The following is a 23,654-nucleotide window of genomic DNA, read 5'->3' on the forward strand; positions in this document are numbered from 1 at the left end:
ACTCAGGGCCTGGGCATTGTCCCTGAATTTCTTTTTTTTCTTTTCTTTTCTTTTTTTTTTTTTTTTTTTGTGGGTGGTAGGGCTTGAACTCTGGGCTTGGATGTTGTCCCTGAGCTCTTCAGCTCAAGGCAAGCACTCTACTGCTTGAGCCACAGCGCCACTTCCCGTTTTCTAGTGGTTTATTGGCGATAAGAGTCTCACGGACTTTTCTGCCGGGGCTGGCTTTGAACCATGATCCTCAGATCTCAGCCTCCTGAGTAGCTAGGATTACAGGCGTGAGCCACCGTCGCCCGGCTGTCCCTGAATTTCTTTTGCTCAAGGCTAGCATTCTACCACTTGAACCACAGCACCACTTCTGGCTCTTTCTGTGTATGTGGTACTGAGGAATTGAACCCAGGGCTTTATGCATGCTAAGCAAGCACTCTACCACTAAGCCACATTCCCAGCCCAGAAACCATGCACTTTCTAATTAGAGATATCTGAGGACAATAATGGGTTTGAAATACTTTTTTCTGGAAGTTTAGTCATTTTTGTGTGATCTATGTGAATTTCCTGCTTCTCAGTCTTGACAACTTGAATGCTATTCATTTGGTGACTTAATCACATGTGCAGGCAAGAGGTTAGCTCAAGGACAGTGCTCAGGCCCTGAGTTCAAGCCCTAGTACCAGCACACAAAAAAAGAAAATGTCACTGATAACCAGCCAAGAATACTTGAATAACCTTTGATATTTCTTTTTATAGGCCATTTAATTTGGCAGAGCGGAAAGCTAATGCCCATTCAGTAGTAGAATGTGATCATGCGCGAAAAGAAGTTAGTGTGCGAACTGGAGGACTGACTGACAAGAGCTCAAGGAAAACATATACTTTTGATATGGTACTTACTTTCTTCTTTCTGGGTGCTATCTCTAATTCTCCACTGATGTGAAGTAATCCTAATATATGTGTTTCTCTTGGAATATGGTGACATATACCTATAGAAATTTTAATTGCTCCCTCAAGTTGTCAGATGGACAAATTATTAAAATGAGTAATTTTGAATTTTGTTTTAATTGGCTTACATTATTTATACAAGTTTTCTTTAAGATCTTTTTTTTTTTTTGATAGGTTTTTGGAGCATCTACTAAACAAATTGATGTTTACCGAAGTGTTGTTTGTCCAATTCTGGATGAAGTTATTATGGGCTATAATTGTACTGTCTTTGCGTAAGAAAACACTCTTTTTCAAGTTGATGAAAAAGTTAGATGTATGTATTTGATTTTGATTTAACATTGCTGTTAATCTTGGCAGATACGGCCAAACTGGCACCGGGAAAACTTTTACAATGGAAGGTGAAAGGTCACCAAATGAAGCATTCACCTGGGAGGAGGTATTTATTGTTTATAACATATTTTTATTTCCAGTGTGGCAAAACTCTACCTTACCAACAACATACTTTATTACAAGTATGTCTTGAAATATAGATTAGAGAAACCATGTCAAACATGAATTTAAGATAAATTGCTATTATGGTGAAATTAAGTATGATAAGATTGCTGTTAAACACACAGCCTCACTGGGCAATACAAGATGAATACATATAGTTAAAGTGTAAAGAGAGTGGTCTGCTGAGGGTGTACTGGCCCCTTATCTGTGGGATGTTTTCTAAAATCAATAACAGATACCTGCAACAGTATACAGTGCCAAACCCTAAATATTCATGCTTATAATAATACCTAACTTAGACATTAGATATAATAAGAAATTGCTGGCAGTAACTAATAGAAGTATTATAACCATGTGCTATAAATAAAAGTTACATAAATACGGTTTTACCCTGTCTTTCAAAATATCTTGTGCTTTTCCTTTGTCATTCAAAGGATGCAGTTTACATCTTCTCTTTGATATCCAGGGATTGCCAGAATCCATGCCATTGTGCTTTGGGCTGTTATTAGGTAAAATGAGGTTAACTTGAACACTAACACTAATCGGGCTCCTAAGGTAGCCCTATTAAAGGGCAGGTAGCATATATATTATGACTACGATTTATGTCCCTGGCTGAATGGTGCAACGTTTTGTCATGCTACTCAGAATAGTGCACAATTTAAAATTTGTTGTTTATTTTGAATACTTAGAAACATTATTTCTAGAATTTCCCATTAGTATTTTGGTATTGTGGTTGATTTTAAGACAAGTAAGTGACTTGACTTTTAGTGCTGGTCATAGGCTTGAACTTAGGTCCTGGGCACTATCCCTGAGTTTTTTTGACCAAGGCTAGCATGCTACCACTTGAGCCATAGCTCTACTTCTAGCTTTTTTGAGGGGTGGGGAGGAGGAAGAAGAGGGGTGTTTAATTAGAGATAAGAGTCTTACAAGACTTTCCTCCCCAGTCTGGCTTCAAACTGCAATCCTCAGGTCTCAGCCTCCTGAGTAGGTAAGATTATAGGTGTGAACCATCAGTATATGGCTTGGCTAGTTTGTTTTTAAACTTACTTTGGTGTGTAGCCGTCTCTTGGTATCCTTGGTGGGGGTGGCATGATGGTTCTGGATCCTTCCTCATACCAAAATCCAAGAATGCTCAAGTTTTTTTTTTTTTTTGGCAAACAATATAGTATTTGCCAGTAACTTACATATTCCTTTTCATATACCTTAAATAATTTCCAAATTACTTATAATACCTAACACAATGCAAATGATATGTAAATAGTTGTTTCACTGCATTGTTTAGATGAATAATGACAAGGGAAAACAGTGACTCAGTGTAGATGAAGTGGGTTTTCTTTTTTCACCCCCCCCCCAATGTTTTCTACTTACATATAACTGGGCATATTGGCACACAGTAGTAATCCCAGCTAGCTACTCAAGATGCTGGAGCAGGAGGGTCATAATTTCAAGGTCAACCTGAGGAACAAGCCATAGCATAGAGGGAGAACACTTAACTACCAAGCACAAAGGTCCTGGGTTCAATCTTTAGTATTGCAAACAAACAAAATAGGAGTTCCTTGTTATTTGTTTTAGCTACTGCAGTGAGTTGCATTCTTTACTATAATCTTTACTAATAGTATATATAATAATAATTATTGTTAATATATTTTAGGATCCTTTGGCTGGTATAATCCCTCGTACCCTTCATCAAATATTTGAGAAACTAAGTGCTAATGGCACTGAATTTTCAGTCAAAGTATCTCTGTTAGAAATCTATAATGAAGAACTTTTTGATCTTCTTAATCCATCTTCTGATGTATCTGAGAGACTGCAGATGTTTGATGATCCCCGTAACAAGGTAACTCAGTTTTGAGAATGCAATGTTTCTAAATTTTAATGTGTGAGTCTTTTAGGAAAAAACAATCTAATTGATGTTCTTTTGATACTTGGTCAGAGGGCAGTGATAATCAAAGGTTTAGAAGAAATTACAGTACACAACAAAGATGAAGTTTATCAAATTTTGGAGAAGGGGGCAGCAAAAAGGACAACTGCAGCCACTTTGATGAATGCATATTCCAGGTAAAAGTCACTATCTCTTCCCTAGCTCTGTTTTCCTTTTAAGTAAAAAAGTAGCAACTTAAGTCAAATTGGGGTGGGTCACAGTATTGAGTCACATATGAAGACTTGGTGCCTTGGTAACGGATTTAGAAAGAGGGCACTGATATTGAAGGAATATTGAAAAGAGAGCAATGATAAGTTGAAAGAGACCAAAAATATTAAACTAACTTTAAGCAGAATTCTTTATTTCAAAGTAATTATATGCCAGACATGTTGTTATCACATCTGTAATCCTAGTACTGTTGGTTGAGGGAGGAGGATTATGACTTCAAATCTAATCTGGGTTACATAAAAAGACAATGTCTCAAAAAAACAAAATAATGTGGGCTGGGAAGTTGGCTCAGTGGTAGAGTGCTTGCCTTGCATGCCTGAGGCCCTGGGTTCGATTCCTCAGCACCACATAAGCAAAAAGAAAAAAACCGGAAATGGTGCTGTAGCTCAAGTGGTAGAGTGCTAGCCTTGAGCTGAAGAGCTGAGGGACAGCGCCCAGACCCCGAGTTCAGGCCCCACGACTGGACCCAAAAACAAAAACAAAAACAAAAATAATGAAATCAAATGAAATCATGCATGGAAGGCCAAGTTAAAATGTGGTTGCTCTAGTCAATCTTGAGATGGTGTGCAGAAAGACTAACCGCTCCTACCTTATGAAGATGGCTTCTTAGGCACTTAGGTGTAGCTCTTACTAACCTTTAGTGATGCGTAGAACCTAATTTGCAATCTTTGGTTGCAAAGAATAAGAAAAAAATATTTTCTACTTCAAGCTTTTAACTGGTTAATTGGAGATAAGAGTATCATGGATTTTTCTGTTGGGGCTAACTTTGAACCTGGATCTTCAGATCTCAGCCTCCTGAGTAGTTAGAATTAAAGGTGTGAGCCACTGGTGCCCAGTATAAAGATCACTTTTTATTTTTTTATTTTATTTTTATTTTTTGTCGGTTGTGGGCCTAAACTCTGGGCCTGGGTGCTGTCCTTCAGCTCTTCAGCTCAAGGTTAGTCCTCTACTACTTGAGCCACAGTACCACTTCTGGCTTTTTCTGCTTATGTGGTGCTGAGGAATTGAACCTAAGACCTCATGCATGCAAGGCAAGCACTCTACCACTGAGCCACCTTCCCAGTCCCAAAGATCACTTTTTATGACTGTGTTTGTTAAAAAAAAGAAAAATTAACTCTTCCCAAATCAGAGAGGATTTTTATGCCTTATTTGCATTAATTCCATATCATGGATTAGAAATGGGTAATGATGGGGCTGGGATGATGGCTCAGTGGTAGAGTGCTTCTCTTGCATGCATGAGGCCCTGGGTTGGATTCCTCAGCACCACATAAGCAGAAAAAGCTGGAAGTGGTACTGGGCTCAAGTGGTAAGAGTGCTAGCCTTGAGCTGAAGAGCTAAGGGAAGCACCAGAGTTCAAGCCCCATGACCAAAAAAAAAAAAAAGAAAAAAAAAAAGAAGTGGGTAATGATATGTGTATGTTTGTGCATGTGTGCGTGTGTGTGTGTGTGTGTGTGTGTGTGTGTGCGTGTGTGCGTGTTTTTAATAAGTTTTTGTGAAAATACAGAGGGTTACAGTTACATGAACAAGATAATGAGTACATTTTATTATCCAGCATTGTTGCCTCCTCCTTTGTTTTTCCCCTACCATTCTATCCCTCCCACCTCCACAACTACCCCTACCATCCTATCCCTCCCACCTCCACAACTACACCCTCTTCCCTCCCCCCCCCAGTGTGTTTTCAAACACACTACACAGTCCAGGTTGTATTCAAACTTCCAATTCTCCTGCCTCACTCTTCCAAGGGCTACAATTATAGCATATATATATATATATATATATATATATATATATATATCACATGCTTACTTTACATGATGAATGTTCTGACTCAGGTTTATAGTTTTTGTTTTTTTGGTAACTTCCCTTTTTCTGTAATTTAAGAAGAAAATTTGTAAAAAAAAAATATTGGAAGTATTTATTAAATACCATGAAAAGCACAAAAAACATTTTCTCCAGTAATGACATTAACAAAGTAATAATATTCATCAATTGCCACTAACATGAAAAGGTATCTTTGGCTGGGTACCAGTGGCTCACACCTGTAATCCTTGCTACTCAGGAGGCTATGATCTGAGGATTGAGGTTCAAAGCCAGCCCAGGCAGGAAAGTCTGTGAGACTCTTATCTCCAATAAACCACCAGAAAACCAGAAGTGGCACTGTGGCTCAAGAGCGCCTGCCTTGAGCTGAAGAGCACGGGGACAGCGCCCAAGCCCAGAGTTCAAGCCACACGACCGACAAAAACAAAAACAAACAAACAAGTCATTATTTAGCATAAAATCTAGTGGGAATTTTTTTTTTTGGGGGTGTGTGTGTGCAGGTCCTGGGACTTGAACTCAGGGGGTGAGCTGCTTTTTCTCCAGGATAGCTCTCTACCATTTGTGTCACAGTATCACTTCCAGCTTTTCTGAGTAGTTTATTGGAGATAAGAATCTCAGACTTTTTTGTCTAGGCTAGTTTTCAATCGTGATCCACACATCTCAGTTTCCTGAGTAGCAAGGATTACAGTTGTGTGCTACCAGCATCCAGCCTAGTGGGGCCTATTTTATAATGTTTCAGCAATTACGCAGTTGATTCTTTCTGCTATTCAAAGGAGTTACTCTTCTCCTTCCCTTCCCTCTTTTTCTGGTTAATTGAAGAAAAGGGTATTGCAAACTTTTCTGCCCCAGATGGCTTTGAACTTTGGTTCTGGATCTCAACCTTCTGAGTAGCTAGAATTGTAGACAGGAATCAGTAGTGCCCAGCTGGCACCAATTACTTATTTCTGATTACATTCTCAAAGTAGAGAAATATCCTTGTGCATATACAGTAGTTGACATGGATGAAGAATAATCTGATGGTTTACCTAGTGCTTGAACTTATGGTAACAGCATATCCCAAGAGTTTTTTAGGAACAGAAAGATTAGTAGAAGCTGGGCACCAGTGGCTCATGCCTGTAATCACAGTTACTCAGGAGGCTGAGATCTGAGGATCATAGTTCAAAGCCAGCCCGGGCAGGAAAGTCTGTGAGGCTCTTATCTCCAATAAACCACTAGAAAACCGGAAGTGGCACTGTGGCTCAAGAAGTAGAGCGCTCTCCTTGAGCTGAAGAGTGCAAGGACAGTACCCAAGCCCAGAGTTCAAGCTCCACAACCGACAAAAAAAAAAAAGAAAAAGAAAGATTAGTAGAGAGCTATCTTCTCTGATACAATGGGTAACTGTTCATCTTTTAAAAGAGCTTGGAAATTCTTTTATGATTTTTTTATTTTTGGGTCGAGTCGTGGGGCCTGAACTCTGGGCCTGGGCGCTGTCCTTCAGCTCTTCAGCTCAAGGCTAGCACGCTATCACTTGAGCCACAGTGCCACTTCCGGCTTTTTTCTTTTTGCTTATGTGGTGCTGAGGAATCGAACCCAGGGTCTCATGCATGCAAGGCAAGCGCTATACCACTGAGCCACCTTCCTAGCCTCTTTTATGATATTTTTGAGCAGCTTATTATTGGTGTTTCCTCTGAAGGCAGCAGATATATAAGAAATCACACAGGGCTGGGAAGGTAGTTCAGTGGTAGAGTGTTTGGCTTGCATGTATGAGGCCCTGGGTTCGATTCCTCAGCACCACATAAGCAGAAAAAGCCAAAAGTGGCACTGTGGCTCAAGTGGTAGAGCGCTAGCCTTGAGCTGAAGAGCTGAGTACAGCGCCCAGGCCCAGAGTTCAGGCCCCACGACTGGCAAAACAAACAAACACACACACAAACCTAAGCATTGTTCCATCTGTTTTCTGTCTTATAAAGTTTTTTTTTTTTTTTTTGCCAGTCCTGGGGCTTGAACTCAGTGCCTTGGCTTTGTCCCTGAGCCTCTCTGTGCTCAAGGCTAATGCTTTACCTCTTGAGTCTCAGCACCACTTCTGGCTTTTTCTGTTTATGTGGTACTGAGCAATTGAACCCAGTGTTTAGTGCATGCTAGGAAGTACTGTACCACTAAGCCATATTCCCAGCCCTTTTTTTGTTTTTCGTTTTTGTTGTTTTTTATATTTTCTTTTATTTATTTTTTGTTGTGAAAATACTGTACAGAGGGGTTACAATTACATGGGCAAGATAATGAGTACATTTCTTATCAAGCATTGTAGCCTCCTCCTTTGTTTCCCCTTCCCACCCCTTCCCAGCCTCCCCCCGCCCCCCCCCCCATGTTTTTTTGTATTTTCTGTTTGATAATTTCTTCTATGGCTTTAAATCTTTCCTGCTTTTAGTACTTTATAGGAGGCAAAAATGTTTTACATTATAATGAATAGGCAACTTTATCTTGTTTTCTAGTCGTTCCCACTCAGTTTTCTCTGTTACAATACATATGAAAGAAACAACAATTGATGGAGAAGAGCTTGTTAAAATTGGGAAGCTGAATTTGGTAAGCATCCACCTTAATTACTACTGTTTTATCTTGTTCGTCTCATAGAGCAACTTGAAGTCTTATACTTATGAACAATATTTTGTAGACACATGGTCATTATCTGGGTAATGGGAAAAGAAATTTGTTATAGAAAATTTTGTTCTGGGCACTGGGGTGGCTCATGTCTGTAATCCTAGCTACTTAGGAGGCAGAGATCTGAGGATCATGGTTCGAAGCCAGCCCCGGCAGGAAAGTCCATGAGACTTTTTTTTTTTTTTTTTCTTTTGGTGGGGCCTGAACTCAGCCTCAGCGCTGTCCCTGAGCTCTTCAGCTCAAGGCTAGCGCTCTATCACTTGAGCTACAGTGCCACTTGGTACTGAGGAATGGAATCCAGGGCTTCATGCATGTGAGTCACATACTCTACCACTGACCCACCTTCTCAGCTCTTCCATGTGACTCTTTTTTTTCTTTTCTTTTTTGTCAGTCATGGGGCTTGAACTCTGGGCCTGGGCGCTGTCCCTGCACTCTTCAGCTCAAGGCGAGCACTTGACAGCTTGAGCCACAGCACCACTTCTGGTTTTCTAGGTTTATTGGAGATGAGTTTCACAGACTTTCCTGCCTGGGCTGGCTTTGAACCATGATCCCCAGATCTCAGCCTGAGTAGCTAGGATTACAGGTGCCCGGCTCCATGAGACTCTTATCTCCAATAAACTACTCAGCCCAAGTGGTAGGGTGGCCCAAGTGGTAGGGTGCTAGCCTTGAGCACTGAGAGGCTCAGAGGACAGTGCCCAGGCCCTGAGTTCAATCCCCAGGATTGGCTATTGGATATAAAAGTCTTTGGATCCAAATCCAGTATAATAACTTCTTATTTTTAAAATCAAAGGTTGATCTTGCAGGAAGTGAAAACATTGGTCGTTCTGGAGCTGTTGACAAGAGAGCTCGAGAAGCTGGAAATATCAATCAATCACTGTTGACTTTGGGGAGAGTCATTACTGCCCTTGTAGAAAGAACCCCTCATGTTCCTTACCGAGAGTCTAAACTCACTAGGATCCTCCAAGATTCCCTTGGGGGACGAACAAAAACATCTATAATTGCAACAATTTCTCCTGCATCTTTCAATTTGGAGGTAAGCCTTTTGAAAGGAAGCTACAAGAACAGGATCTATAATTTATCTATAAAGCATTTGAAAGTTCATTTACTAGCTTCTTTCATTTGGCACATCACATATAGACCTATCAAAATGAAAGAAGAATCACTGAAAAAGGTTTGTAACATTAAAATGCAAATTATTTAACAGTTTTCCATATAAAATTATTAAGAAAAAATAGAAAAGATAAAGTTGGACAGAAGAATAAGAAAGAAGTTGCTAAAAAAGGAAGGATAAAAAAGTTGGATATTACCTTAATGAATAGATTTTTAAATTAAATATAGCCATAAATGACTGTTGGTTATACAGTACTTTCTAGGTGGCAGAAGTATATTATCCTCATTATGTCTTCAACAATTGACTTTTCATGACAGGAAACTTTGAGTACATTGGAATATGCTCATAGAGCAAAGAACATATTGAATAAGCCTGAAGTTAATCAGAAACTCACCAAAAAAGCTCTTATTAAGGTAATTTTGAATTTTTGTGGATCAATGTAATATTGTTTGGCATGTGAAAAGAACTAAGAAATAGACCATTTGTTTAAAAAGATTTGTTACCGGGTGACAGTGGCTCATGCCTATAATCCTAGCTACTCAGGAGGCTGAGATCTGAGGATGGCGATTCAAAGCCAGCATGGGCAGGAAAGTCTATGAGACTCTTTTTTTTTTTTTGGTCTGGTCGTGGGGTCTGAACTCTGGGCCTGGGCGCTGTCCCTCAGCTCCACTTCCGGCTTTATTCTTTTTGCTTATGTGGTGCTAAGGAATCGAACCCAGGGCCTCAGGTATGCAAGGCATGCACTCTACCACTGAACCACCTTTCCAGCCCTCTATGAGACTCTTATTTCCAGTTAACCACCAGGAAACTGGAAGTGGCACTGTGGCTCAATTGGTAGATTGCTAGCTTTGAACTTGAAGAGCTCAGGGACAGCGCCCAGATCCTGAGTTTAAGAACCATGACCGACAAAAAAAAGATTTGTTAAATTGCTTGACATGGGTATTTGTTGTTGAAATGGCATTTTGTTAGCTCAGTAAAAGGCATTTTTTCCCCTTATGATTATTATTACTATTTTTCTCTCTTTAGTGCTGAAACTGAACTGAGATCCTTGAAAATGCTAGGCAAGCACTCTATCCCTCAGCTACATTCCTAGCCCTTTGTGGTAGCCATTTAGATTTAAAGTAAAGGCTTTTTTCTGGGACTAATATGTTGACTTTACCAGATTGTTTTTTTTTTTTTTTTTTTTTGGGTCCGGTCATGGGGCCTGAACTCTGGGCCTGGGCACTGTCCCTCAGCTCTTCAGCTCAAGACTAGCGCTCTACCACTTGAGCCACAGCGCCACTTCCGGCTTTTTTCATTTTGCTTATATGGTGCTGAGGAATCGAACCCAGGGCCTAAGGCATGCACGGCAAGCGCTCTACCATTGAGCCAACTTCCCAGCCCCAGACTTTACCAGATTGTTAACTCAGGTGGTACCTTTGGCTAAATCTGCATTTATTTATTTATAAACTGTATTTATTATTATCTTTAGGATGAGATTTATATAGTCACATAAGTTTTTAATTTGGTGATTTCTTTTCTTTTCTTTTTTTTTTTTGTCAGTTGTGGGGCCTGAACTCTGGGCCTGGGCACTGTCCCTCAACTCTTCAGCTCAAGGCTAGTGCTCTACCATTTGAGCTACAGCTTTGAGTTACACTTCCAGCTTTTCTGCTTATGTGGTGCTGAGGAATCGAACCCAGGGCCTCATGCATGCAAGGCAAGCGCTCTACCACTGAGTCACCTTCCCAGCTGAAATTGAATAGTTTTTAAAGGAAGTTTATAATGAGTACACTTAAAGGAGATTTGAAGACCAGTGAAAAACTTCTTATGCAAGTTAATATTGCTTTAAAAGAATAGTTGAGGAAGTGGCTCAAGCGGTAGAAAGCTCACCTTGAGCTAAAGAGCTTAGGGGCAGTGACTAGGCCCAGAGTTCAGGCCCCATGACCGACAGAAAACAAAAACAAAAAGAACAGTTGAAACATTTAAAAATTTTTTTTAATTTAAAATTTTTACTAAAATTTAAATTTTTTTTATTAAAAATTTTTTATTGTGAAAATACCATACAGAGGGGTTACAATTACATGGGCAAGGTAATGAGTACATTTCTTACCAAGCATTGTTGCCTTCTCCTTTGTTTCCCCTTCCCACCCCTTCCCATTCCCATTGTAAAGTTCATTTTTCGACATAACATCTTTTTGCAATTTGAAACTTTTATTATGCCTTTAGTTTTGAGGTAAAAGCCATAAAAGGCTAACTTTATTTGTTGCATATGCTTCCCAAACTGAATTTAAAAAAAAATACTAACTTAACATCTACACTGTTCCTCTTGTATAGGAGTATACAGAAGAGATAGAGCGTTTGAAACGAGATCTTGCTGCAGCCCGGGAGAAAAATGGAGTATATATTTCTGAAGAAAATTTTAAGTAAGTTTCTGGCTATAGAGTTGATTTTCAAGAATATTTTGTAGTTGTTCATTTATTTTGTTTTTGTTTTTGTATTTGTTGAGACAAGGTATGGTTATAATACTGAAGAGTCTCATTAAAGTCATTCTGGAAAGACTGCATGTTTTGTGGTTAAAAAAGATAATGATGCTGGGCACCAGTGGCTCACACCTGTAATCCTAGGTACTCAGGAGGCTGAGATCTGAGGATCACGGTCCAAAGCCAGCCTGGGCAGTAACGTCCTTGAGATTCTTATCTCCAATAAACCACTCAGAAAACCAGAAGTGGCTTTGTGGCTGAAATGGTAGAGCATTCGCCTTGAGCTGAAGAGCTGAGGGACAGAGCCCAGGCATAGAGTTCAAGCCATACAACCCACAGAAAAAAAAAAAAAGCTGATGATGCTTTGATTTTATTCTACTTTTAATAATTTTTTTACTATCTTGTTGAATTTTATTTTTACTATCAAATTTTTGTTTTCAAAGGCTTTCTTCCCCACCCTATAAATATGTAGCACTATTACAGATAAAAGTCTTTAGCTCAGAAAAGTTATATTGCTATTGAATTTTTCTTTTTTTCCCTTTTCTTTGGGATATCCATTACCATCTCTTCTCAGTTTGCTGTAGCATGCTTATTAGAGCATGTGTATGTGTATTTTATAGACAATAGGTTTATTATAGGGTAGAAAAAGTATTAGTCTGGGCTTCCATCAATAATCTTAGTTAAGGTCTTTTTGCTTCCAGATTACTCTGGCCTCTGATAATGGATTAGAGGAGCTATATAAGGACTGAGGATCCCACCATTCACTACGTAGATTTTCACTCAGATGGCTGTTTCCAGATCTTAAATCTTACTTCTATACCCTCCATTGTATATGTAGTTAATGAAAGGGAAGCTGGAATTTCTCATGTTGTTACTATGGACAGTGGCTTCAGGAATAGGAAAAGGTTGCCCCCTAGAGGAAACCCAGCATATTCAGACTTGTGGGCAAGAGATGGTTTGTACTGGTGTTTGAACCCAGAGCCTTGTGCTTACACTCAGAGCCTTGTGCTTGCTAGGTAGGTGCCTTATCACTTGAGTTACATACCCAGTCATTTTTGCTTTATTTTTCAGTAGGGTCTGGTCTTGCCCTTTCAGGCCTCGACTGTGATCTCCTATTTATGCTGCCCACATAGCTGCTAGGACAAATAGGTTTTTATTGATTAAGATGGGGTTATCACTAACTTTTCTTTTTTTTTTTTTTATCTAGAATGGTCTTGAATTGAGATCCTTCCAATTTTGGACTCTCAAGTAGCTAGAAATATAGTGGGCCACTCTTTGGTTAAAATGAGTGTGTGTGTGGAGGGGGAGGGGCTGGGCTGTGACATCTCCAGCCCTTTTGTTGTTTGGTGACTATAGTTGTAGAGACGGAGTTACTAATTTTGGACTCTCCAGTAGCTAGAAATATAGGTGTGGGCCACTCTGGTTAAAGTGTGTGTGTGGGGGGGGTGGGGGGCTGGGCTGCCACATCTCCAGCCCTTTTGTTGTTTGGTGATTATAGTTGTAGAGATGGAGTTACTTGGTGACATCTAGTACAGAGAGAGATGAACACTATTACTAAACTTCCTAATATGCACAGGATATCCTCAGAACAAAGAAGTATTTAGTACCGAATGTCATTGGTGCTGAGGCTGAGAAGGTCTGCTTTAGAGATAACCCTTTTTTGATTGCCTAGGGTTTATGTGGTAGTGTGATAGTTGTGTTGGTAGTGGGAAGGCATTACATGCAGGTGTTGTGAGGCAATATTGCTTTGTGTACTTACTTTAATTCAGACCTCCAAGTATTTTCAGCTGCTTATCTTACCCCTTCCTCTTGCAGTACATCATACCTTCAAGTCTTAAGCCTTTCTAGCATTTGGGGAAGAGGGGCATCTTTATCTTTTTTTCATAGCCCTGATTATAGATGCACAGATTGTGTCGTCCTGTCCCCATCACTACTTTAAGTGAATTTTAATTTTCTATCAGATTTCTAGCTCTAAAAAGAAGTATTTTTTATTTTATTTATTTATTTATTTATTGGTGATGTTAGGCAAATGTCCTACCACTGAGCTATTGCCCCCAATTTAGCTACTCAGATTTAATATACACACACTTTTCCCTCAGTAGGGATTCTTAGTGTCAGAATGGAGTCAAAAGGAAAAAAACCAATCCATTTATAAAACAAAGACTGTCAGTTCATTTGTCCTGTGTCACTTGCATTTATTGTTCCACAGCACCAATGATTGTGTTGTTGTCATAATTATCATAAGGGTAGAAAAGAGTTTGTGTAATTGCTGTAATTCTCTGTGAAATATTTTGTTGGATTTAGAACAATTACTAACTTAAATTTCACTTTAGAGTCATGAATGGAAAATTAACTGTTCAAGAAGAACAGATTGTTGAATTGGTTGAAAAAATTGGTGCTCTTGAAGAGGAGCTAAGTAGGGTAAGCATTCAAAACAAAATTTCATATTATAAGAAAAGCAAATATTAAAATTTTAGGATGCTAGAGATCTGACACATTCTTTAAGGATTTTCTTTCTTGCCAACTCTCATACTGAACAAAAGTTGTATCATAATTTTACACCCATTAATGATGATGAAAAGGCTTTGACAGTTGAATGAATACATTGCCAGAATTACATTTGGATGCCATTTAATGACTGGGATATGTTCTGAGAAATGTGTTGCTAGGTGATTTCATCATCAGAGCATACTGCATGAGCCTACTACATGTCTAGGATATAATTTTTAAACTTTTTATTTTATTTTTTTTAATTTAATTTTACATTTTGCTAGTCCTAGGGCTTGTACTCAGGGCCTCGGTACTGTCCCTGAACTTCATTTTGCTCAAGGCTAGCATTCTACTACTTGAGCCACAGCGCCACTTCCGGCTTTTTCTGTTTATGTGGTGCTGAGGAATCAAATCCAGGGCTTCATGAATGCTAGGCAAGCACTCTTACCATTTTAAGCAAATTTCCAGCCCCCCCACTTTTTAAACTTTTTAAAAGCTAAGGTGCAAAGGTTGGGGATTTAGCTCAGTGGAAGAGCACTTGCCTGGCAAATACAAGGCCCTGAGTTCAATCCTCTGCAAAAAAAAAAAAAAAAGTATGTTTGCTAAGGTACAAACATACATATTATCCCTGACTTCCACCTCCTATCTTGTCTCAATGGGAATGTCTTCAGGGTGCCACACACGAGCCTGAGCCTTCTCTACTTTAATTTCTGAAGGGCCTGCTGAGGCTGGTTCTCAGTTCCTATTCCTTAAGTAGAAAGAATATGCTCTAAAATGTACAATATAGCAAATATATGAGTCAGTGGCATTTGTTGTTCTCAGTATTATGGTCTGTATGTAAGTTATGTGTTTTGTTTTTTTATTTTTGTTAGCCATGGAGCTCCAACTCAGGGATCTCAGTGCTGTCCATGACCTTTTCTGCTCAAGGCTAGTGCTCTATCACTTGAGCTACAGCTCTGTTTCTGGCTTTTTGGTAGTTAATTGGAGATAAGAGTCTTATGGACTTTCTTGCCCAGGCTGACTTCAGACAAGATCCTCAGATCTTGGGCTGGGAAGGTGGCTCAGTGGTACAGTGCTTGCCTTGCATGTACGAGGCCCTGGGTTCGATTTCTCAGCACCACTTAAGCAGAAGAAGCTGGAAGTGGTGCTGTGGCTTAAGTGGTAGAGCACTAGCCTTGAGCTGAAATGCTGAGGGACAGCGCCTGGGCCCAGAGTTCAGGCCCCACGACCGACCAAAAAAAAAAAAAGATCCTAAGATCTTGGCCTCCTGAGTAGCTAGGATTACAGTGAACCATTAGTGCCCAGCTGTATGTTACATTTTTACACAATGAGCAGCACAGTAGACTTGGTTACCTAGCATTACCACCAACATGGGTAAGACATTATAGTACTACTTTATAACCTCTGTGGCATCACTAGGTGATAGGAATTTTTCAGCTCCATTATAATTTCAGTTTTTCTTTCCTCTTGGCCTTGCTGGAATTTAAACCTAGGGCATGCTAGACAAGCACTGTATGAGTGAACTACACTCCTAACTCCAGGTTCCATTATTATCTGTGGGACCATTGCTGTATATATAATCTGTTGTTGACTGAGGCATCATTACATGACAAATATCTTACTGGATTGTGAGGTTTTGTTGTTAAAGCTTAGAAGTGTCATTACCGAGGCCTTTTTGATAACATGTTTGTTACATGAAGGAATACAGGTTTTGGGAGAAACTAGGTGTTTAATAAAAGTAATAGCTAGGTCTAGCTTAGTCAATGACTTGAACTTTGATGCCATCCTCACATTAACTCCTTTGTGGTACAGATCTACTGACAGTGGCAGGATTTGAAGAATTAATAGTACTATGTTGACATGTAATTCTCTAAGTTTTGAATAAGCTTATAGAAAGAAACCAGATATTACATAAAATATGTTAACCTGTCTGGTAACTTGTGACCATTTTAATATGAGAATAATTTGTTCTTTTTTCCTAGTATATTATGAACTAGCCAGGTGTCTGACTAACCATTTTAACACTTTCAATTCTTAAAGAAATGCTTAATGTACTATATGTAGGTTACAGAGTTGTTTGTGGATAATAAAAATGAACTTGACCAATGTAAATCTGAACTGCAAAATAAGACACAGGAACTTGAAACCACTCAGAAACATCTGCAAGAAACTAAATTACAGCTTGTTAAAGAAGAATATGTCTCTTCTGCTTTGGAAAGTACTGAAGAGAAACTTCATGATGTTGCCAGCCAGGTTTGTCCTTTGTTTTGTTTTGTAATAGTATTAAATAAAGAATGGCCCTGGTACCGTGGGCTGTTACCTGAGTAACACTATTTTGGAGGCAGAGATTGGGAGGATTAGGTTTCCAGAACTGCCTGGCAAACACTCTGTGAGATATCAACATAACTAGTTCATAGCTGGAGGCAGAGAACATACCTGTTGTTCCAACTACACCACTGAGCTGGAGATTGCAGTTCCAGGCCAGCCTAGACAAAGATCCCCATCTCAATGGAAGAAGTTGAGCTTACTCAGTGACTATCATCCTAGATAAGCAGAAAGTGGGAGGTTCAAGGTCCAGACTGAAACAGAGACAAAGCTAGACTTTATCTCAAAAATAACCAGAACAAAAAGGGCTAGAGGTGTGGCTTAACTGCTTGCTTAGCAAGCAGAAAGCCCTGATAATCATAATGGATGGGTATGAATAAATTTACTTTGTTAATTGTGGGATTTTAATTATTTCAAATGATTGTCTTACAATTTTAAACAACACTATTTTTTACTATTTCATTCTTTTTTCATTACTGGAATTAGTGAATTAAGTAAAAAAGGAGAGGGCTGGGAATGTGGCTTAGTGGTAGAATGCTTGCCTAGCACCCATGAAGGCCTGGGTTCCATTCCTCAGTACCACATAAACAAAAAGCCAGAAGCAGTGCTATGGCTCAAGTGGTAGAATGCTACCCTGGAGCAAACGAAGCTCAGGGACAGTGCCCAGGCCCTGAGTTTTGCCCCAGGACTGGCAAAAAAAAAAAAAAAAAGAATAAAGGGACTCCAGAAGATTTAGATGGAAGGGGGCTGGCAAGAAGATCAGGCCCCTTTGGCTAGCCCCATCTGTACCCTTAGAGTGAATTATTAGTATAATAAAATACAACTCTAGTATCCAGGGGCTTCATTCCTACCATGTAAACCCTACATCAACATCCTGGGAACCAAACTACCAAGACAACTCCAGCAGATCAGCTGCATATGCTGACAAAACTGTGCCTGTGGTTCTTTTTTGTAAAAATGTCTACACATAGATAGTGATTCTTACTAGTTGTAGTTATGGTATGTAAAGTCTTCATAAACAAACCTACTCTTGGAATTTTGAAAATAGAATGCAACTGTTTTGTGGGCATTTATAATGTGTTTTCATTTTATAATAATTTTCCCTTGTGGTGACAATTAAAATTCAATAGTCATAAAGAATTTAGTACCTTTTAATGATGAAACTATTGAATTTTGTATTAGATATACTTTTGAGGCAGGGGTAAAACATAATATGAAAATTTTTTTTTAATTTAATTTTATTTTATTTGTGAACATACTGTACAGAGGGGTTACAATTACATGGGCAGGATAATGCGTACATTTCTTACCAAGCATTGCAGCCTCCTCCTTTGGTTTACCCTTCACATCCCTTCCCAGCCTCCTACCTCCCCCGATATGAAAATTTTTTGAGCAAACACAACTACTGTGATAATTTGGAGAAATCTTTGTTTTTGTTTTTGTTGGTCATGAGGCTTGAACTCTGGGTCTGGGTGCTGTCCTTCAGTTCTCAAGGCTAGCACTCTACCACTTGAGCCACAGCACCCCTTCCAGCTTTTTTCCTGCTTATGTGGTGCTGAGGAATCAAACCCAGGGCCTCGTGCATGCAAGGCAAGCACTCTACCACTGAGCCACCTTCCCAGCCCCTGAAAAATCTTTTTGCCTTGCATAGGTTGTTAGGGGAGGGGAGATAAGGTGTTCATTAAATTGTCTATCTTTCTATCTTGTCATTGTTAATTTTAAAATTTTTTATGTAGTTGCTTAGCACAGTTGAAGAAACTACAAAAGATGTATGTGGTCTTCATTCTAAACTGGATCGTAAGAAAGCAATCGACCAATACAATGCCGAAGCTCAGGATATTTTTGGTAAAAATCTGAGTAGTCTATTTAATAATATGGAAGAATTGATTAAGGATGGCAGCTCAAAGCAAAAAGACATACTTGAAGTTCATAAGACCTTGTTTGGTAAGTTTGTTTTTTCTATTTTTTTTTTAATGGCCCTCATGTTTAACCTCAGGGCTGGCAGGTGCTTTATCACTGAGCCACAGCTCCAGCCCTATTCTCAGTTATTCTTTAAGACAGGGTCTTGCTGTCTTGCTTTCTTTTTTTTTTTTTTTTTTTTTTTTTTGGGTCCGGTCGTGGGGCCTGAACTCTGGGCCTGGGCGCTGTCCCTCAGCTCTTCAGCTCAAGGCTAGTGCTCTACCACTTGAGCCACCGCGCCACTTCCGGCTTTTTTTCTTTTTGCTTATGTGGTTCTGGGGAATCGAACCCAGGGCCTCATGCATGCAAGGCAAGCACTCTACCACTGAGCCACCTTCCCAGCCCCAGGGTCTTGCTTTCTGTCTAGGTGTGTCTTCCCGTCCACCACTCGAGAAACATGATCCACCTGTTTTAAGTTTCCTATCACTGCTGAGATGAGAGGTACATGCCACCAATATCCACCTTTCCTCCATAGAGATGGAGTCTTCCTGACTTCTCTGCCTGGGCTGACTTGGAATCATAACAATCCTAATCTCAGTCTCCCATGTAGTTTGTTTAACATGATAGGTATGGGTTGGGAAGGGGGCCTCACAAACTTTTTTGCCTGGACTGACCTTGAACCATAGTCCTCCACTCTCAAACGTCCCAAGTGCTACGGATGTAGACTTGAGACACTGGCACCCAGCTTCTTTTTTATTTTTTTGGTGGGAGTATAGTGTCCTGGCATGGTCTTGTAAGGCCTTACAATTCTGCTGCTGCCCACCACGTGCTGGGATTTCAGGTATGCACCACTATGCTCAGATCATTATCCTAGTCTAAATGTACTAAATGAGGCTAATTTAAAAACTGACAATTTAATAATGTAAAAACCAACAAAATACATACTAGGTGTGGTGGTGCAGACCTGTAATTCTATGTACTCAAGAAGCTGAGGCAGAAAGATTAAGGTTGACACCAGCTTAGGCTACATAATAAGTTTGAGGCTAGCCTGGGTAACTTAGTGGAAATTCTATTTCAAAAATATACAAAGGGGTTGGGATGTTTCTAGTTCAGTAGTAGAGCATTTGCCCAGTGTATTGGGAGCCCTGAGTGCTCTTTCCAAAATATATGTAAGCTGTTTAGGCTGGAGACTAATGCTTTTATTTTCTTTGAACTTAACCAATCCTAGAGGTCTCCAACCCCATTTTCATTCTTTACAGATAATACTGTTAAATTTCTTGGGTCTCTTTCTAGAAATATTCCCTGCTACTTCTGTCTTTTTTTTGGGGGGGGGGTGAATTGTGTGTTGAAAGTTTGCTATGTTAATAATTCTTAAACTTTTCTTTTAAAAATGAAACTTTTTTTTTTTTTTTTTGGTTGGTCATGGGTCTTGTCCCTCATGGGCATTGTCCCTCAGCTCTTCAGCTCAAGGCTAGTGCTCTGCCACTGGAGGCACAGCACCACTTCCAGTTTTCTGGTGGTTTATTGGAGATAAGAGTTTCATAGACTTTCCTATCCAGGCTGGCTTTGAACAGCAATCCTCAGATCTCACCCTCCTGAGTAGTAGTGGCATGAGCCACTGGCACCTGGCTAGAAATGAAACTCTTAAGTATTCATATTATTGTAATTTTCATTATGGAAAATTTAGAAGATCAAGATATGTAAAAATGGGGCTGGGAAGGTGGCTCAGTGGTAGAGCGCTTGCCTTGCATGCTCGAGGCCCTGGGTTCGATTCCTCAGCACCACATAAGTAAAAAGAAAAAAGCCGGAAGTGGCGTTGTGGCTCAAGTGGTAGAGCACTAGCCTTGAGCTGAAGAGCTGAGGGACAGCGCCCAGGCCCAGAGTTCAGGCCCCACGACCGGACCCCCCCCCCCCCAAAAAAGGATATGTAAAAATTCAAAAAAAATCACCTAGACTATAGTCACCTTAGCTAACAAGTATAAATTTTGGTATTGATTTCTAGTTCTTTGTTCTTCCATAAATTCTTTTATCATCTAGTATAATACTGTATCTTTAGATATTTCAGAATATTCTAATTTAGTTTCCATTGGGATTTATTTATTTAGTGTAAATCTTGAGTCATAAACTCAGGGCCTGGTTGCTGTCCCTGTCATTCTTTGCTCAAAGATAGCACTTTATCATTTGAGCCACAGCTCCACTTCTAGCTTTTTGGTGGTTAATTGGAGATAAGACTTTTTTTTTTTTTGGATCTGGTCCTGGGGCCTGACCTCTGGGCCTGGGCGCTGTTCCTCAGCTCTTCAGCTCAAGGCTAGCACTCTACCACTTGAGCCACAGCACCACTTCCGGCTTTTTTTCCTTTTGCTTATGTGGTGCTGAGAAATCGAATCCAGGGCCTCATGCATGCAAGGCAAGTGCTCTACCACTGAGCCACCTTCCCAGCCCTGATAAGACTTTCTTGTCTGGGCTGGCTTCATACCATGATCTTCAGCTCTCAGTTGCCTGAGTAGATAGGATTTTTTTTGGGGGGGGGGGTCCAGTCGTGGGGCCTGATCTGGTCCTGGGTGCTGTCCCTCAGCTCTTCAGCTCAAGGCTAGAGCTCTACCATTTGAGCCACAGCACCACTTCTGGCTTTTTTCTTTTTGCTTATGTGGTGCTGAGGAATCAAACCCAGGGCCTCATGCATGCAAGATGCAAGGCAAGCGCTCTACCACTGAGCTACCTTCCCAGCCCCATAGCTAGGATTATAAGCATGAATCATCAGTGATCAGCTATAATATGTTTTATGAGTCTGATATACTCACAAATATGCCAAGGGCCTACAGAACATCATTGAACATATATACTAGATATTTTAAGTCTTTCCTTATGTAGTGAGCCAAATTTTTTGGGGGGGGGGTCTGGGGGGGGGGGGCTGGTCCTAAGACTTGAACTCTGGGTTTAGGTCCTGTCCTTGAACTCCTTTTGCTCAAGGCTACCACTATACCACTTGAGCCACAACACCACCTCTAGTTTTTTCTGAGTAGTTTATTGAATATAAGAATGTCATGGGTTTTCATACCTGGGCTGGCTTCAAATTGTGATCCTCAGATCTTAGCCCCCTGAGAAGCTATGATTAACAGGCATGAGCCTTTGGTGCCCAGCCTAACTGCATTTAAGTATGTTTATTTATATCTAAGTTTTTGTCTTTGTTTTTGTTGCAGGTAATCTGATGTCTTCCAGTGTCTCTGCATTAGACACCATTACCACAACTTCACTGGAATCTCTCACAGCTGTCCCAGAAACAGTTTCAGCTCATATTGCTCACATTTCCAATATGATCTTAGAGGAGCAGTCATTAGCATCACAAAGTAAAACTGTACTGCAGAAACTGATTGTTAGTAAATCTCTTTAATTTTTTTTATTTTAATAAATATTGATTTTAGTTTCACAGGGTTAATGTAGGGAGAAACAGAGAAACATTTCCTGTTCTTCATGAGTGTTAAAATGAGAGCCTCTTATCATCATCATCATCATCATTCATTTGTTTAAGTTTTCATTGTGACATTTTCACACAAGCATATAATGTAACCTGATTAGACTTACCCTATCTGGACTAGGAATGTGGCTTATTAGTAGAGTGTTTGCCTAGCAAGCATGAAGCCCCTGGGTTCCATTCCTCAGTACCACATAAACAGAAAAAGCGGGAAGTGGTGCTGTGGCTCTGTAGCTCTGTGGTAGAGTGCTAGCCTTGAGCAAAAGAAGTTCAGGACAGTGCCTAGGCCCTGAGTTCACGCCCCAGGACAAACAAAAACCTTCCCCCAAACTTATGCCATCCATCTCCTTTGTTAGTTCTTTGTCACTTTTTTTTTTTTTTTCTGCCAATCCTGGGACTTGAATTCAGGGTATTGTCCCTGAGCTTTTGTGCTCAACGTTAGTTCTTTACCACTTTGAGCCACTGTGCCATTTCTGGCTTTTTGGTAGTTAATTGGAGGTACTAGTCTCACAGACTTTTCTGCCTGGGCTGGCTTTGAACTATGATCCTCAGATCTCAGCCTCCTGAGTAGCTAGGATTACAGGTGTGAGCCACCATTTCCCAGTTATCCCCCCATTTCTTAAATCAATTTCAACAGGTGTCATTTTATTTTATGCATGCATATAAAGTACTTTGACTATATTAACCTTCATTTACCATTTCCATTTTCCCTCCTTGGTGCTGGTCCCTGACAGCCTGTTTTATTTTCCTGCCATTCATGTTTTCCACTTTTTTTCAAGGCAATATTAAAAGGATCTCACCATGGAAATTCACAATATAATTTAATCAGATTAACCTCATCTGTTACTCTCTTTACCACCTCCCTTCAATCATTTTATGCTATTTTTAAAGGTAGATACCATGTATTTTAAAGGGTTACATTTGATAAGTCATCAAAAACAGTATTAATTTTTCTCCATTTTAAGCTCTTCTAGACCCAGTGAGACATATCACTATGAAAGTATGTTTATGTTTCTTTCTTGTTTTTTTTGTTGTTGTTGTCTTGGTCTTGGAGCTTGAACTCAGGGCCTGAGCTCTCTTCTTGAGCTCTTTTTCCTAAAGCTGGTGCTCTATTTTGAGTCACAGCTCTACTTCTGTTTTTTGAATGGTTAATTGGAGATAAAAGCCTTACTCTAGTTTAGTCTTAATCTTAGAAAGTCGAGTTACACTCAACCAGAAGGTGGAGATAAGTAGTTAATTTTAAAAGTATGATAATATGTAATAGTAATGTAGGAACCATAGCAAATAGAGTTATAGGACCATATATAACAGTTCTTTGGGTTAGATCTGTGTGGGAAAGTCCTATTGGGTCTTGACTCCTAAGCTGTTCTCCACAATTGTATAGAAATCACAACTTTAATTACAATTAATATTACCTCTTCCATACTTGATTTATGTGTAGGTTTATTCTGTAATTATATTTAGGAAGTACTGGCCCATACTGCTTATTTTATTATCTTTGCACAGGTTCTCTGCCTCCTTTTTTGAGGTTTACAACATTTATTTAGCATTTTTCAAGTAAATACTGTAAATATTAGTTCTATGCCTAGATTCAGTGTTTATATGGTACTACTTGATAGGTTTCAGTCATCCAAATTTGATGAAATTAAAATATCCAGTTATTACTAACTTTTCAGGAATTAATTCAAATACTAAAACAGTGGTCTTTCTATATAACTAGTTAAAAACATTGCTTGAATTGAAAGAAGACCTGATTTTATAATACAGCTAACTGGAGATAGATTCTCATAGACTTTTCTGCCCTAGCTAGCTGGCTTTTGACCCACAGCCCTCCAGACCTCAGCCTCCCTAAGATCATAGACATGAACTATCAGTGTC

General features: G+C 39.7%; 1 protein-coding gene across 1 annotated transcript in view; it reads left to right on the forward strand.

Annotated features, from left to right (window-relative positions):
• The window catches only part of Kif11 (kinesin family member 11), a 47,882-nt gene that overhangs the window by 5,998 nt on the left and 18,230 nt on the right, over positions 1-23,654 (forward strand). The window contains exons 2-14 of the mRNA XM_070021190.1: positions 742-874; positions 1,105-1,202; positions 1,288-1,366; positions 3,074-3,259; positions 3,356-3,480; positions 7,855-7,945; positions 8,811-9,053; positions 9,449-9,544; positions 11,445-11,533; positions 13,924-14,011; positions 16,145-16,333; positions 18,142-18,349; positions 21,505-21,677. Of these exons, the coding sequence (XP_069877291.1) occupies positions 742-874; positions 1,105-1,202; positions 1,288-1,366; positions 3,074-3,259; positions 3,356-3,480; positions 7,855-7,945; positions 8,811-9,053; positions 9,449-9,544; positions 11,445-11,533; positions 13,924-14,011; positions 16,145-16,333; positions 18,142-18,349; positions 21,505-21,677 (1,798 nt within the window). The remainder of the gene's footprint in view (positions 1-741; positions 875-1,104; positions 1,203-1,287; positions 1,367-3,073; positions 3,260-3,355; positions 3,481-7,854; positions 7,946-8,810; positions 9,054-9,448; positions 9,545-11,444; positions 11,534-13,923; positions 14,012-16,144; positions 16,334-18,141; positions 18,350-21,504; positions 21,678-23,654) is intronic.

This window comes from Dipodomys merriami, unplaced genomic scaffold, assembly GCF_024711535.1.
Source record: "Dipodomys merriami isolate MVZ:Mamm:240054 unplaced genomic scaffold, mDipMer1.0.p SCAF_14, whole genome shotgun sequence".
Classification (NCBI taxonomy): Eukaryota; Metazoa; Chordata; class Mammalia; order Rodentia; family Heteromyidae; genus Dipodomys; species Dipodomys merriami.